A 14,299-nucleotide genomic window follows, 5' to 3' on the forward strand; every position below is an offset into this window, starting at 1 on the left:
TATTGTCCTCTAGTGTGTCAGCCTATTCATGAGCCATCTTGAAAACTAAAAGTCCTTATAAAATTGTACCAAGCCTGCTGTGGATACAAGATGACATTATCTACAATATATGAATGACATCATCTAGACCAGAGGTTTGCACTTTTTCTTATTGAGTATACCCCCTTCCAGGTTTACCAGCTGCCCGTGTACACCTAACTGCTTACACCATGTTTTAACCCCTTAAATGCCAATTATTATTATAGTGAAAATTAAATCCATTACATAATTTCTCCTGTGTACCCCCTGAGATGTCTTGTGTACCCACAAAGTTACACATACCACAGTATGGGAACCCCCGATTTAGACAGAGCACCTGGATTTATTAACTGAAGCTGCAGTGAAAATCAACAATTACCACCTCTCCGTCAAAATCCTCTCCATCAAATTCTCTCTGGAATACTCTTACGCTAACATTAAAATTTCTAGACACAATTATACATACCCAGAATAGCACTCTATTAACAATCGCATACATTTATCTCTACAAGGTAAGAGCGTCACACTTTTTTCTACAAATATTAATCTGAATACACCAAGACAACAATAATCTATAGCCAGACCCTCAGGGAGTTTATACAAGTGCTCAAGGTGTGTGCGCGTGTGTGTGCGCGCATGCACGTGCATGTAGGGGAGGAGGCTTTAATTAAAGAAGTTAAGAAGCTGCTCTAAATAAAGCTCCTGGAGCATCACTTGTATCATTGTCCCCGCACTAAAAAAATGGGGGTGGGGGTGCTTTAACTAAAATTCGTCAAACGAGCTTTAAAGGCGCCCTCACCACCATTTTTCAAGTTCAGGGACACTGATACACATGATGCTGGAGTCTGCTGGAGCGCAGTAGTTACCACAGCTCCAGCTGACTCAATTAATCGAACCTGCTCCAATATGCTGCAATTACAGCATGTCGGAGCAACCTCACTGCACGTGTCTAGGCACCCTCAGATACTACCACATCTGATGTGCTTGACACCCACTTTACTTACCTATAAATTGCTGGCACCCAACACAAAAGCTCCACAAGAAAATAAAACTTCATCTTTGAACAAGCCTCCTGAATACCTAGCACAACCTCTTACCCCCAAATTGTCACTTGCCACCCTCTACCATAAAGAAAGGATCTTTATACCAGGTATTAGAAACTTGCACTTGAATTAAATCATACCTTGAAAAAAAATATTCTCCAACCACCTCTAAAAACTATTGGCTTTCAAACAATCCCCCCAACCTCACCAAATTAATCAGAAATGAACTCTACTGATCAAACACCAACAGACTAAACAACAAATGCAAAACCTACCAAGACATCTCCAGTCACTGGACTCAAGACACCTCACAACAAAACTATCCACCACATCTTTACACAAAACTTGATCCCCTCATCCACTGCACCAAATGCCCTTATAGAAACTACATGGGTGAAACGAAGTCAGCCTTACACACCAGAACAAACACTCAAAGGAAGAGGAGAAACACCCATTCATGAGCAACCACTGGAAGAACACTTTTCACAAACAACCTTCACAGTACTTTTCCTTAAGGAAAACCTATGCAATATTTTAAGATAATGAGCCTGGGAACAAAAAATCATCACTTTAAGGGACACCAAGAAGCAGGGACTTTAATTAGGCAATAATTTTATGGCTCATAATTTAGCTGCTCCTCTGTTAAGCTATCTGGGTCACAGCTGCTAAATGTCCTCTTCTCTTTTGAATGGTCTTATTCTTTTACATAATTAGGTTTATCTATTTCAACAGTTCTTTATTTGATCTGTAATTACTTCTAACAACTTCTCTTTGCTCCACAGGTTTACTGCCCACTATCGTTTTTAAATGATCACTTTCATTTACATAATAGGGTTAAACAAAAACAATTATTCTACCTGGCATTTAGCTTAGGCTCCATTTGCTTCTTTCCCAGATATGAAGTGTATTGTGTGCCTGAAAGGCTGCCTAACATCTCTCCCAACTACAAAGTTTGTCCAATAAAAAAAGATATTAAGACAAACAAATCTTCCCAAATTCCAGGCAGGAGAGGCAAAGCTTAGAAGCCAGCTAATAAGTGATTTAAGTAGTGAATAGATATGCTGTTAGCATTGTCAGTATTTCCACTGCAACCTTTCATTTTCAGATGAACCACTATTTCAAACCACTTAGTAATTATTTCTCATACAAATGTAAAAATCCTTTTAAGTTATCAGGGACATTTTATTTACTGAGGGGAGGTCTCCAAGTTTAGTTGGGACAAGGGATGTAAAAAGTTAATACCAAACTGAGTGAAAAGGTTTGGTGGTATTCAATCATATACCTGGATTTAGCACTTTTTATTTTAAAATAACTGAACAAATGCTCCTCTTAGCACCTGAATGTGGTCATAAAGTGGTGATTTCCTTTTGCAGCTGAGAGGTACAGAAGTTAATTTGTCCACGGTGTAGAAGCCAAAGGCCCCTATAGATGTGCAGGGAGTTGGCACTGGAAATCCAGCACTTTGGAGAACACTTAAATCACAGAATCATAGAATTGAAGGACCAGAAGGGGCCAGCAAGATCATCAAGTCCAGTCCCCTGCCATGGGCAGGAAGTTATTGGGCTCAAACAAGCACAACAAGGTGCTTATCCAGCCTCATTTTGAACATCTCCAAGGACAGAGACAGCACCATTGCTGCTGGGAATATGTTCCAGATTCTAGCAACCCTTAGAGAAAAAAGTTTTTTCTTATGTCCCACCTAAATTTTCCCTCTTTTAGCTTGTGCCCACTGGTCCTTGTCCTCTCTTGAGGTGCCTTCCTGAAGAGTTGTTCGCCTAGATCTTGATGCTCACCCCTAAAGTACTTGTAGGTGGCTATCAAGTCACCTCTCAGTCTTCTCTTATTCAGACTGAACAGGCCCAGTTCCCAGAGTCTCTCATAGGACCTATCCCCCAGGGCCCTAATCATATGGGTGGCCCTTCTCTGTACCCTCTCAAGCTTATCCACATGCTTCCTGAAATGCGGTGCCAAAAACTGGACACAGTACTCCAGCTGTGGCCTCACCGACAAACAGAGAGGGAGAAGCACCAGTGGTCTCTGTAAGCTGCGCTGCATGTATGGTCATGCAGGTGTACTCACGCCGTGCTGTCAGGCACACCTGTGTGGCCACACACACCACACAGCTTACAGGGAGCTGAAACTCGCCTCCTTCGATCTATTGGCAACACATAGGCTGATGCACACCAGAGTTCTATTTGCCATGCTGGCAACCTCATAGCACTGCTGGCTCATGTTCATCTTCCAGTCGATTGTGACCCTCAACTCCCATTCAGATGCTGTGCCAGCCAGTGTACCACTACCCATTACTTGATTATTTGAATCTGCTGGAGCATGGAAATAAACATGCTCCAGCAAACTCTAGCATCACGTGTATCAGCTTCCCCACACTGGAAAATGGCAGCAGGGCACTTGGAACTAAAGCTTGATCGATGAGCAGCCAGCCATCATTTTTCAACATGGAGAATGCTGATACATGGGATATTCGGGTGCTTTTAATTAGCACAGCATGCTACTTAAAGTGCCCCCCTAAAGCCCCTCCCAAAGCACATGTAAAAATGCAATAAGAATCTGATTCTGGTGAATGCAGTTGCTTCTGTCTTTCTGCATACACTGATCTACCCATGAAAACACATTTACATCCTCTGTCAAGAAGAAAAATGTGTTTAATATATATGGGTTTTTTTCTACTCTCTTTGTGAAAAAGTTTTTTCCTAATATCTAACCTAAACTGTCACTGATGCAACTTGAGACCACTGCTCCCCTGTTCTGTCATCTGTCATTACTTAGAAGTCTAGCTCCTTTCTCTTTGGAACCCCCCCTTCAGGTAGTTGAAGGTTGCTATTAAACTCCCCCGCCTTCTCTTTTCCAGACTAAACAGGCCCAGTTTCCTCAGCACCCCCTAACCATTTTGCTGCCCTCCACTGGACTCTCTCCAATTTGTCCACATCCATTCTGTGCGTCGGGAGGAGAGGGGAGGAACCGAAACTGGACACAGGACCCCATATGTGGCCTCACTAGTGCTGAATAGAGGGGAATAATCACTTCCTTTGATATGCTGCCAACAATCCTACTAAGGCAGCCCAGAGTGTTGTTGGCCTTCTTTGTAACAAGGTGGGTGATGATCTCATACAATGAAAGAGGACACCAGTATATTATTCACACAGTAACAGGCTAATTTGTTTTACATGGCAGCTGCTGCATCTTAGCCTAAAAAGGTATACCATATCTATTACATGGAAACATGGCACAGATTAACCTGGTCTGGCTCCATCTCACGAAGGGTGGGGCCACACTAATCATATGCAACAGGGGGACTCTGGGTGAACTGTTTGGAGCCCCATTCGGTGATATCTGACAGACATTTAAGGTGGTTAAAAAACAGGACTCATTGGAAATGGAAAATAAAGGTGCAGCTCAGCTGTGGGAATGAAGAGGAAGTTGAGATGTATTCAATGTGGTGGCTCCCCATGACTTTAAAAAAAGAGTCAGCAGTGAAGGGGACTGAGCACAATGGGCACTACCCCATATCTTACACTAACCTGTCCTTGTGATACGTTCACATCTCTGGCAGGGGAAGTACCCTTACCAAGGCGATACAATTAAAACGGCAACATTTAGTGGAGGATTCCGCCCTTGTCTGCTTGCGGACAGGACTCCATACGAGAGCTTCATAGTTAGCTTCCCACTAGCCAGCTTCCAGTGGGAGGGTCTCAGCTACACATAGACTTTATGGAAATGAGAGGCTCCTTCCTAGCTTGCTCCTGCAGCCGTAAGGCTGAGAGCAAGGAAAACTTGTGGGCATCCAAACCCCAAGCCTCTGGGCTTGCATATAGGATGCCTGCCAAAGGATTTGGAAGTATCTGAATTCCCAGGCTGGGGTGGAGGATACTTGCTAGTATCAGGGTCACATATGGTTCCTGAATGATTCAAACAGATTTGGATTTGAGCTGGCTAATTTGACCTGGGACATTATTTTATTTTTTGTTATGTAAAAAGATTTCCATCATTATGTTTGCCCCAATGTTTGGTATACATGTTTTATAGGTTTGTGCTTAGTGCTGGCTACATTTAATTAACTTCATAGTTGGTGCTGCTCTGACAGTAGCTTAAGTCATAGATAATGTATTTAGTGAGGTTTCCTTGTATGCAAATGTAAGACAAGGGGTTCCCCCCTTCCCCTGTTGGCTAGGGGGAATAAAAGCTCGTCTTATATAGCATATGTACTTGAATATTGCTAACTTAGGCAATTCTTCATTCACCCAATTAAACTTGAAGTTTCAGATTCAGTTCGGTAAGGTATGGCTTGGAAATATAGAGGAATACTATATGAAAATTAATTAAATTTAGAACTTTGTAAAAGAATTTTTTAAATCTAGAATTTGGGCCAAATCTCAGAGTCCCTTTAATTAATGATGAGCATTTCCATATGTCACAACAGCTAAATCAGATGAAGCTATCCCAAGAACAGTTTATTCTCAGTCAGTTTACTGCTTACATTGCAGTCTGCAGTTGGCTGAGGCGTGGGCAACTGAACCATGTATCTCCAGATGTGAGCTGTCTGGTCTCCAGACGCTGTAGAGAGAGACTGGATAAGTATGTTTCCATAAACGTAATACACAAGTTTTGATTTTTTATACATTTTGGCAGTGTTGCTTAACTCATTAAAAAAAAACCAACTACCAAATATTGTTAATCACCATTTTGGTAAATCACAAAATAACTGTTTTCCATGCTTCAATATTGTTGAGCTCATGATTCATTAGGTAAAATGGGAGAAGTCATCCAACTTAATTACTTGCAAAATGAAAACATTAAGTTTCTTCGGTGAAAATTTTCCATCGAAAATACTGTATACAGTAAAATCCCTGTTATGAGGCATTCTACAAGCCGGAATACTCTTATTAACCAGAATTTCCAGGCGGCTGACTGGTCATGGGGGAGGGGGCAGGGAAAGCTGGCACATGGTGGCTGCCACCACCCAGTGCTGCCGCTGCTCCACGTGCAGCAGCCACCAGCCCCACCCCCACATGCGACTGCCGCCACTCCATTCCTCCCCTTCCTCCCCCCCCCACCGTGTTATCTGCTTCAAGTAACTGGAATTTTTATGTAACCAGCACCCAGCATTCCCCACTCGTGCTGGATAATAGGGATTTTACTGTATATAACAGTCTCCTTACTACACTATACTAACACACTCACATGAGATTTGATATTGTTAAATGGTACTTCGTATTATCAGGATTTTTAGAAAAAGCAAGTTCCCCTTCAAGCGAGGATTTTTTCTACCACAGATGTACAGAGAAATCCAAACAACCAAATGTAAAATTATATTTTGAACTTAAACTCATTACTTGTTATATGAAGAAAATCTAAATCTTTGTGTGGTAACTGAATTAGTAATACTAATTTATCTTTATGTGGTGGCAGCCTCTCAATACAAGGGTGACAATCTTCCTAGTAAATAGGAAAGTCATTGGTGAGTCTGTAAATGACTGAAGACTGATCCAAAATCAGGGGACCAGCAGCTCCTGGCAACAGCCGGGTTGCAAGTGCCAGTTCCACTGCCCGAAAAGGTTGCTGACCCCTGATCTAGAGTATTCTTGTGTCTATAATTATAGTGGTTTATAATCCCATGCAGAACTGTTAGATGAAGGAGGTGGTAAAAGCAAAGCAACACTTAAAGTTGATGTAAAAATCTAATGATTTCTAGCTTCAATATTCTGCCTTTTTAAAGTTGTATTATTTCACTCCTGCTAGAGAATAAACTTTGAAAATTTTCAAAATTGAGGATTGGCTATTTTTCAGAGGCTTGCATCTCAGAAATGACTTGTAAGAAAAACTTAAAATTAAAAACAATTTAATTCTGGCTTGAATCCCAAAGCTAGCACTTTAGCTGCTGGACCATAAAAATCACATTGCAACCGATTTCTATCACAAGGCTGCACTGATGATGTCCTTCCCTTTACGAAAGTAGTCATGAACTGTCATAAGTTCATAGGGACATAGTTGTCACTATAACAGACAGAACCCCTCCTTGTGAAGTCTCATTTTTCTGTGTCAAAAGATATCATTAGAATCTTGTTACTTGGAAAAAAATTAAAATTAAAAAAGTTATATAATAACATAATATGAGCATCTGAGTGCATGGTGTTTCCCAGCACAGAAGAGAACGGCCCTGCACCAAAGAATTAACTAAATCTGAACAAAACAGAGATAGAAAAGGACATAAAATGGAAGGTACAACATCAAAAAAAGATTCTGCCACTGAGCAAAGGTTATTATTATGGCTCGTTATAGCAAGAAGATTGCATGTATTTTGTTATTTAGGTTTGACTAAATAATTTTAGTTAAATAAAAACTGTACGTACCTGTGAGAGCTACTTGCTCTGATGGATGGAACTTTACGGAATTTACTGTGCAAGATAAAAATCAAGTTTTAGGCCAATAAAATCAGAGCACAAAAGGTCTGTTAAGGCAAAAATCACTTTATAAATGTTTACAATTTTAAGAACTAAGAAGCAGTGGAGTAATAATTCTATAGGTTAATTTAATATTAGTTTCATATACATATGTTAAATCAGTGTCTTAAAGGCACATAAACCAAGTCTGCAATTTATGCACCAAGATGATTACAAGAACAGCAAGGACTTTTTAATAAAACTACTTCCTGGATCTAAAAGAAAATTTTAATGTTATATGGTATGAACAAGCTAAGGGAGTAACTTCTGGCTTTCTTACAGATTAACTTAACAGATTTAACTTTTTTCACCTTCTGGGAAAATTCTGTAAGGTTCTATCTCTATTTCTATGCCTAAAACAATGAAAGCATTTACATTATATCAACAAACGTTTCCTGATGCTAGGCGTTTCTATTTTTCAATTATGCTTTAGCAAGGAATATGTAATTTAATTCACAATCGATTTAGTTTTCCCTTAAGGCCCCGGTGGAGAGCTGTTTTCTAAAGGATTTCAATGAAAAAACTTTTTTCTAATAATTGCTGGTGAAGCCTCATGGAACTAGAACATATCTATGCTATGACAGAGTCCTGTAACAGACTTACAAAGAGTGAAGTACAATACGAAGAGAGTCCTCCAGACGTTATAGACTAACACTTGAAATTTACATAGCACTCAAACTTTTTATACTACACATTTTACATTTCTTTAGTGTCCATATGTATCCCTTATAAAACACCTTTCTATAAAAGTACTGTCACTTAGACTAAATATTATTAAGATGAAGATATTTTAAAAAAATATAACATTAAGGAAAATAATTCTATATAGTTCTTGACTTCTCTAATAAATTTAGAAAGGTAACTCTCAAATTTTTCATACAAGACTAATTCCACAGGGGAACATACTGCTTAAGAGCAGTAATTGGTACATTCTGTAGTATACTCTTCATGTATAAGTTAAGCAATACAATTCTTATATCTTTATGAGTTAAGACAATTTAGGAACTTAAGCATTATGTGGTTTTCTGTATATAAACTATATACAATTATTTTATTAAAACCACACAGAACTGTTACCGCTTTCACATTTATCCAATAAGCCACTTAAAAATGAGTATCTGCATGCAAATAAACTGACTGAGACTTTCAGGCTGATTTTACAAAGATTACTGTATCCCTATTAAGATGACAACGGGCTTGAAATATCTGAAAGCACATTTAGTAATTAAAGAGGTCCTAAAAAAAAGGGTATTACTCAATTTTATTTATGATCACAATCATACAATACATTTAAGGAGTTATATACCAAAGAAGCCAGCACAGAATCGTGCTTTCAGTTGCTTAAGTTTGACTTCTTAGAAGCTTCACTCAACAGTTCTGAATTCTTTGAAACTGTTTGGGCTCAGATTTTCATGCAAGATGTCTGCTCTGATCGACTTTCCCCCATCAAAAAAATTCAGTGAAAATGTTTCAACAACTTCAGAGAACAAGGCCAGGGAGTACTGCGTTTTTACAGATTTATTATTTTTCAATGTAGTTTTGTGCATTACAATTTATTATACATTAAACATTTACAGAGACACATTAAAACTTACTTAAAAGAACAGTATATTAGAAAATATTTTCAGCATAATAAAACTTAGGAGGAGCTTTACAAGGAGTTTATTAATATTGCTGCCTAATAGACTGAAGGCATTATAGAAATCTTAATAGGTGTATACACTTTCCCCCCCTACAAAAATGTTATTAACTTTGTTCTTGTGCATCCTTACCTGATCCAACATGCCCTACATACTTGACAAGGCACTTCCCAGTTTCTATGCTCCACAGCATAGCAGTATGATCTACAAAGGTAAAACAGAAATATATGTAAACATTTTTTCATTATTATTCTGAAAAATAATTTTGACCTCTTAGAGTACAGTATAATTATCACTAAAAGGAAACTGTAGAATAAGTCTGTTTTTCTAGAAGTAGTTCTTATGTTAAAAGAAATGTACATTTTAAAGTTTCCAATTACTACAACTAAAAATGTAGCCCCAGTTACAAAAAATAGAACACACTATCCAATCTAGAGATAGAAAAGCTTCACTTTCCCAAATGCTTGTCCAAGATAAAGATTTGTTGGAAAGTGATGCTGGTGTTGCTAATACTATTTAAATTAAACCAATGGGCTATAGTATCTGTTCCCTCTAATGAAAGAATTTCTAAAGTTCTCAAATTCTGGTCTTTACAGATCCTTTGACTATTTCAAGCCCTTAAGACAGCATTAGTAACTAAGTGTGTTTTTAAACTATACAGCTAAGAGGCCATACATATTTAGTGTATGTAAACTGTGACAACTACATCTTTTGCATCTCCTGGGAACAAAAAGAAAAAATTCAGCCACAGCAGTATCTGATTCTGCTACACAACCATGTCATTTCCTCCTATTGTAACTATACATACATAAGCAGTGGGTAGTATACTATGGTATACTAGGTGAAAGCCCTCTAAAGTAAGAAAGACACCCCATCTTTCAACCCCCACTCAAGAGGAACCATCAAAATTCCTGCCAAGGTATGCTGGCTAGCCATAATTTGTAAATGGATTATGACTATACTTCAGGGTCTCAAAACTCAAATGATTTAAGAGACTCAACAAGGATGCTTGAGCTGCACTCAAACCAAAAAGATCTTTGGGGGTGGATTATGAAGATTCCCTCAAGGGTTTTGAATCTACCAAACCTCCTTAAAAATGTTTTACTGATAAGCCTATACAACTAACAGAAATAAATTTAAGTAAATAAAGTACATCAAAATAAGATTTAAGAAATCCAGTAAGAAATTCTCTTATACGCAGTGTAATTTAGCTTTTATGTATGCTTTAGATTTATTCAGACAATTCATTTGAACTCTATTCAGATATTTTGATAGTTACTGGAGTTAAAACACACAAAATATTACCAGCAGATGCAGTTCCCAACACCACTGGCTGAGTTTTCGTGACACTGACATCCCAAATACCATCCCTGTGGCCAACATACTCCTTCACCAATTGACATATTGCCCTTGATGTTGTAGTTTTGAAACTGGATACAATCTAAAAGAGAGACCAATATGTTTTTCATATCAATGTGCAGATGTTAGGTACTTACTGCCCAAATTACTTTTGCTAACATAACACTAGACTTTCCCCTTTTAATTAAAAAAAAAAACAACCCACAAACAATGAAGGTCTAACATTTTTCTTATTATCATTTGTCAATCTCTCTAACTGCAGGAAAATAAAAGTTTTGAATAAAAATAAGCTCACGTTCTCTAAAGAAAATGGGACAAACTCCAGGGTTATGAAAGTGCAATCCCATGAAACTCAGTGATGTTGCACAGGCACAGTACATGGTCTTTCCATTTGGTCTGACAGGAGGGCCTAGACCATGAGAAATTTCCTTTCCCTCCTTTCCCACAAGAGTTAAGTGTCTGAAGGCTGGGAGACAACCTGCATTGTGATGTCTCATTTGAACTGTATGTCTTCAGAAAGTTATTGTTTTCCTATATACCATGAAGAGCTGGTCACAATCTGGAAACATGTCTACGTAAAAAAAATTAAGTGGCACTACTTTCTTAAAAACTGCAAAAAACATCTATGTTCTATGCCTAAGAATTAACCTACAAGCATAAACCAGCCCTACCGGCATAAATAAGTTTCAAACCATCCGAACCACTTGCTAAGTACATAACTTCAGACACAGCATTGGCAGGGGAAATTATTTTTCTTTTATTAAATCCAAATTAGTATTTATGCAAGCTAACAAACATCAAAAAACCAAAACTAAGACAACCCCCCAATCATTAGATTCTATACATGGAATATTTATAAATTTATTATAATTTTCCATGTACAGGATTTAATTATTGGCGTGTCATCTTAAACCTACCCGCCCCCCCGCCAACTGCTACCATGAGGAAAGCAGCCAGCATCAGGGGCACTGAGCAGCAGGCAGCTTAACCTCTACCTCTGCTCCTTGCCCCCCTACTCTTTGTCCCCCCCTGCTGCTTACACTGCCAACAGTGCCTGTGCCCCGCTTCCTCTGCTCCATTTCCCTAGCAGCTTCTGCAGCCTCTGCCCACAGCTTCTACTCACTGCCTGCTGAAGCCTCTGTCCCCACTGCAGCCCCCAGAGCTGCTGGCACTGCTGCTGAATGGGGCTGGAGCTGCACTTGATGGTAAGCATTGGGGGAAGGGGGAGGCAAGCAGGCAGCTGCTATAGCTCTGGCTCTAATGCTGAACCTAGGTCAAGGCCGGAGTCAGAGCTGTAGCAGCTGCATTCCCTCCCCTCCCAAATCCAAGATAAGGGGCTTCCGCCCCCAACAACACGTTGAATGAGGGGGGGAACCTCATCTGGGATTTGAATAAATATGGTAAGTGTCTATAGAGAGATGGCGTAACACAAAGAAGGGGCGCAACACTGTATGCAATATTGTATTTTTCACCAGCTTTGAGGGTCCTTTAAACAAGACTACTGTGAGGATAATGGACATTTAATTAAATTCTTTTTAAGAGGGAAAACTTTTAATAAGAGAATTATGAACATACGCTTAAATTTATGTAAGCAGAGCCTAAAAAAGTCAAAACCTTGAATTTACGGTGTTTTGACTTGAAAGCAATATAGGTTTTAAATAATTAATTCTACACTACAGTTACAATGAACTTCCTCTGTTAGAAGATTTAACTGTAAAGTAATACTAAAAACAAAGTTCTATTCATCTGTTTGATATCAAAAAAGCAGTCTTCAAAAGTCATTTCATTAAGATGTACACTCAAATTACTGTAGAAAAGACAGATTTAAGAAAATGTTGGGGAGAACGTTGAGAATTAAATTAGTCCAAGATTTTTGCATGTCAGTTTTGTAATGATGAAACCCTGTATGAAGTCAAAATTCAATGGTTAATAAGCATAACAGTTTCATATCAGTAGAAGCAACAATCATTTAATGATGCATTAAAAAAGAAATGGGTTAGTTCTCACAAAATGAGGCAAAGGTCATTAGTTCAACCATACTGCAAAATTGATTGTAAAGACTTGAAAACAATCCTAGGATGCAACTTTAATATAAATCTCCATAAAAAATCTCCATAAAACAAATGGAGGCATGTATGAGTGGAACATAAGAATTAAAATTACAGAAGGGACTAACATAACTCTCAACTGTTTAGCAAAATCCAAACCTTAAGACTCCCAAGTCCCCACACTAAATCTCAAGGATGTCATCACAAATCAACTAAGGAAATTTCATTTTTGTCTTCATTTTTTCAAGTCTGTGTGTTCACATGCACATTTTTTCCCCGCTTGCCATTAAACTGTCTCTGGAAAACTGTTTCCAGAACATACACTTATCAGGTCACGTAAATGGAAATGCACCAGGCTTGAAATAGCTGACATTTGTCATCAGTCTTAAAATCCTTTTTATTTATTAAAGCTTGTTCTGTTGGGGCAATACTAAAACTATGTACTGTAACCTGAAAAAAAATCCAATAGCTATAGAGAAAAGGAAGCTGATTTCCTTCGTTTTCAGAGAAGCAGAATTACATCTTGCAGAAATTTCATTTACTAATTTGCGTTACACAGCTGTGAGATTTATATTTCAGGTCATGTTTTTTTCAAAGTGGTATTTATCAGAGGTGCACTGATACATCAATCCCATATTTGATCGGCACCAACATAAGGAAAATTGACAGCACTGGCAAACGGGTTTTTTTGGCTGATGTGGCTGATAATGTCGCCGATAAATGCCTTGTGCATGCTCACAGCCGCAGAGCAGTAAGCAGGTGGCCAGGAGTGCAGCCCAGCAGCACAGAGAGTAGTGTCGGGCTGGTAAGTCTGGTAGGGGAAGGGACAAGGAGAGAGGGAAGGGGAGTGGGGAGCAGCATCCCTCCCACAGTGAGGGGGGGGACACTGCTCTCCAAGCTGCCCGGCTGCATAAATTGGCAATTGTATCAGTATCAGCCAAAAAGGCTTGATTAAAAAAAATCGGCCATCAGTATCAGACCAAAAAATCCCTATCAGTGCACCCCTAGTATTTATCAATTAGAAATAGAACAAAATGTTAAAAACCCATTAATTTTCAAGGTGTGGGGACAACACTGGGACCGCCTTAGGCCCAAGACTACATAAAAATCTTTTAAAGTTGAGCAGCTGACTCCTTTAAAAACCAGCAGAGGGAAAAACAAATGAACATTAGTATTAAGAACTTTATATAGATATATTTACATACAAGAAATTATATCCAGTGGACCATTTCTTAGGTTCATAAGGCAAAGCAGAAAATATTCAAGTGTATTTTGAGGGGGGCTTCTGTTCTAGACAAAACTTTCAAATCAAAGGATTCCTGCATCTAGACCATTTTGTGGTTGGGTATCTTTACAGTTCAATCTGGATTTTTAGAATCCAAATGATGAAGAACCTGCTACATACATCCATTAATAAACTGCTCCATGAGTGGATTAACCTGTTAAAAATGTGCATCTTCTTTCCAACTTAAATTCTGGCATCTTAATTGCTGACCACTGGATTTTTTTTTTTTTTTTATCCTTGGGTCCACCAAATGAAAACTAGAGGAGACTTTTTTTTTCTAATGCAAGTGATTATACAGCAATTGAAATGCCTTGACCTTCACTTTTGAGAAGCTTAACAAATTGAAATCTTTTGGTTTTGCTATAAGCACTGTGTTTTGCCAAGATGCATTTTTCAAGGCTGCAGGACAGTCAAAGATCAGTTCTATGATTGGAAGGAATATATTGAA

At 38.6% G+C, this 14,299-nt stretch overlaps 1 protein-coding gene across 2 annotated transcripts in view; it reads right to left on the bottom strand.

Annotated features, from left to right (window-relative positions):
- WDR37 (WD repeat domain 37) overlaps positions 1 to 14,299 on the bottom strand; it is an 80,599-nt gene that overhangs the window by 34,776 nt on the left and 31,524 nt on the right. For both annotated transcript variants that reach the window (XM_006258222.4, XM_014609097.3), the window contains 4 exons: positions 10,465 to 10,600; positions 9,292 to 9,363; positions 7,430 to 7,474; positions 5,557 to 5,633 (listed from right to left, as the gene is read on the bottom strand). In XM_006258222.4, coding sequence (XP_006258284.1) covers positions 5,557 to 5,633; positions 7,430 to 7,474; positions 9,292 to 9,363; positions 10,465 to 10,600 — 330 coding nt within the window. The remainder of the gene's footprint in view (positions 1 to 5,556; positions 5,634 to 7,429; positions 7,475 to 9,291; positions 9,364 to 10,464; positions 10,601 to 14,299) is intronic.

Source organism: Alligator mississippiensis, chromosome 5 (assembly GCF_030867095.1).
Source record: "Alligator mississippiensis isolate rAllMis1 chromosome 5, rAllMis1, whole genome shotgun sequence".
Lineage (NCBI taxonomy): Eukaryota > Metazoa > Chordata > Crocodylia > Alligatoridae > Alligator > Alligator mississippiensis.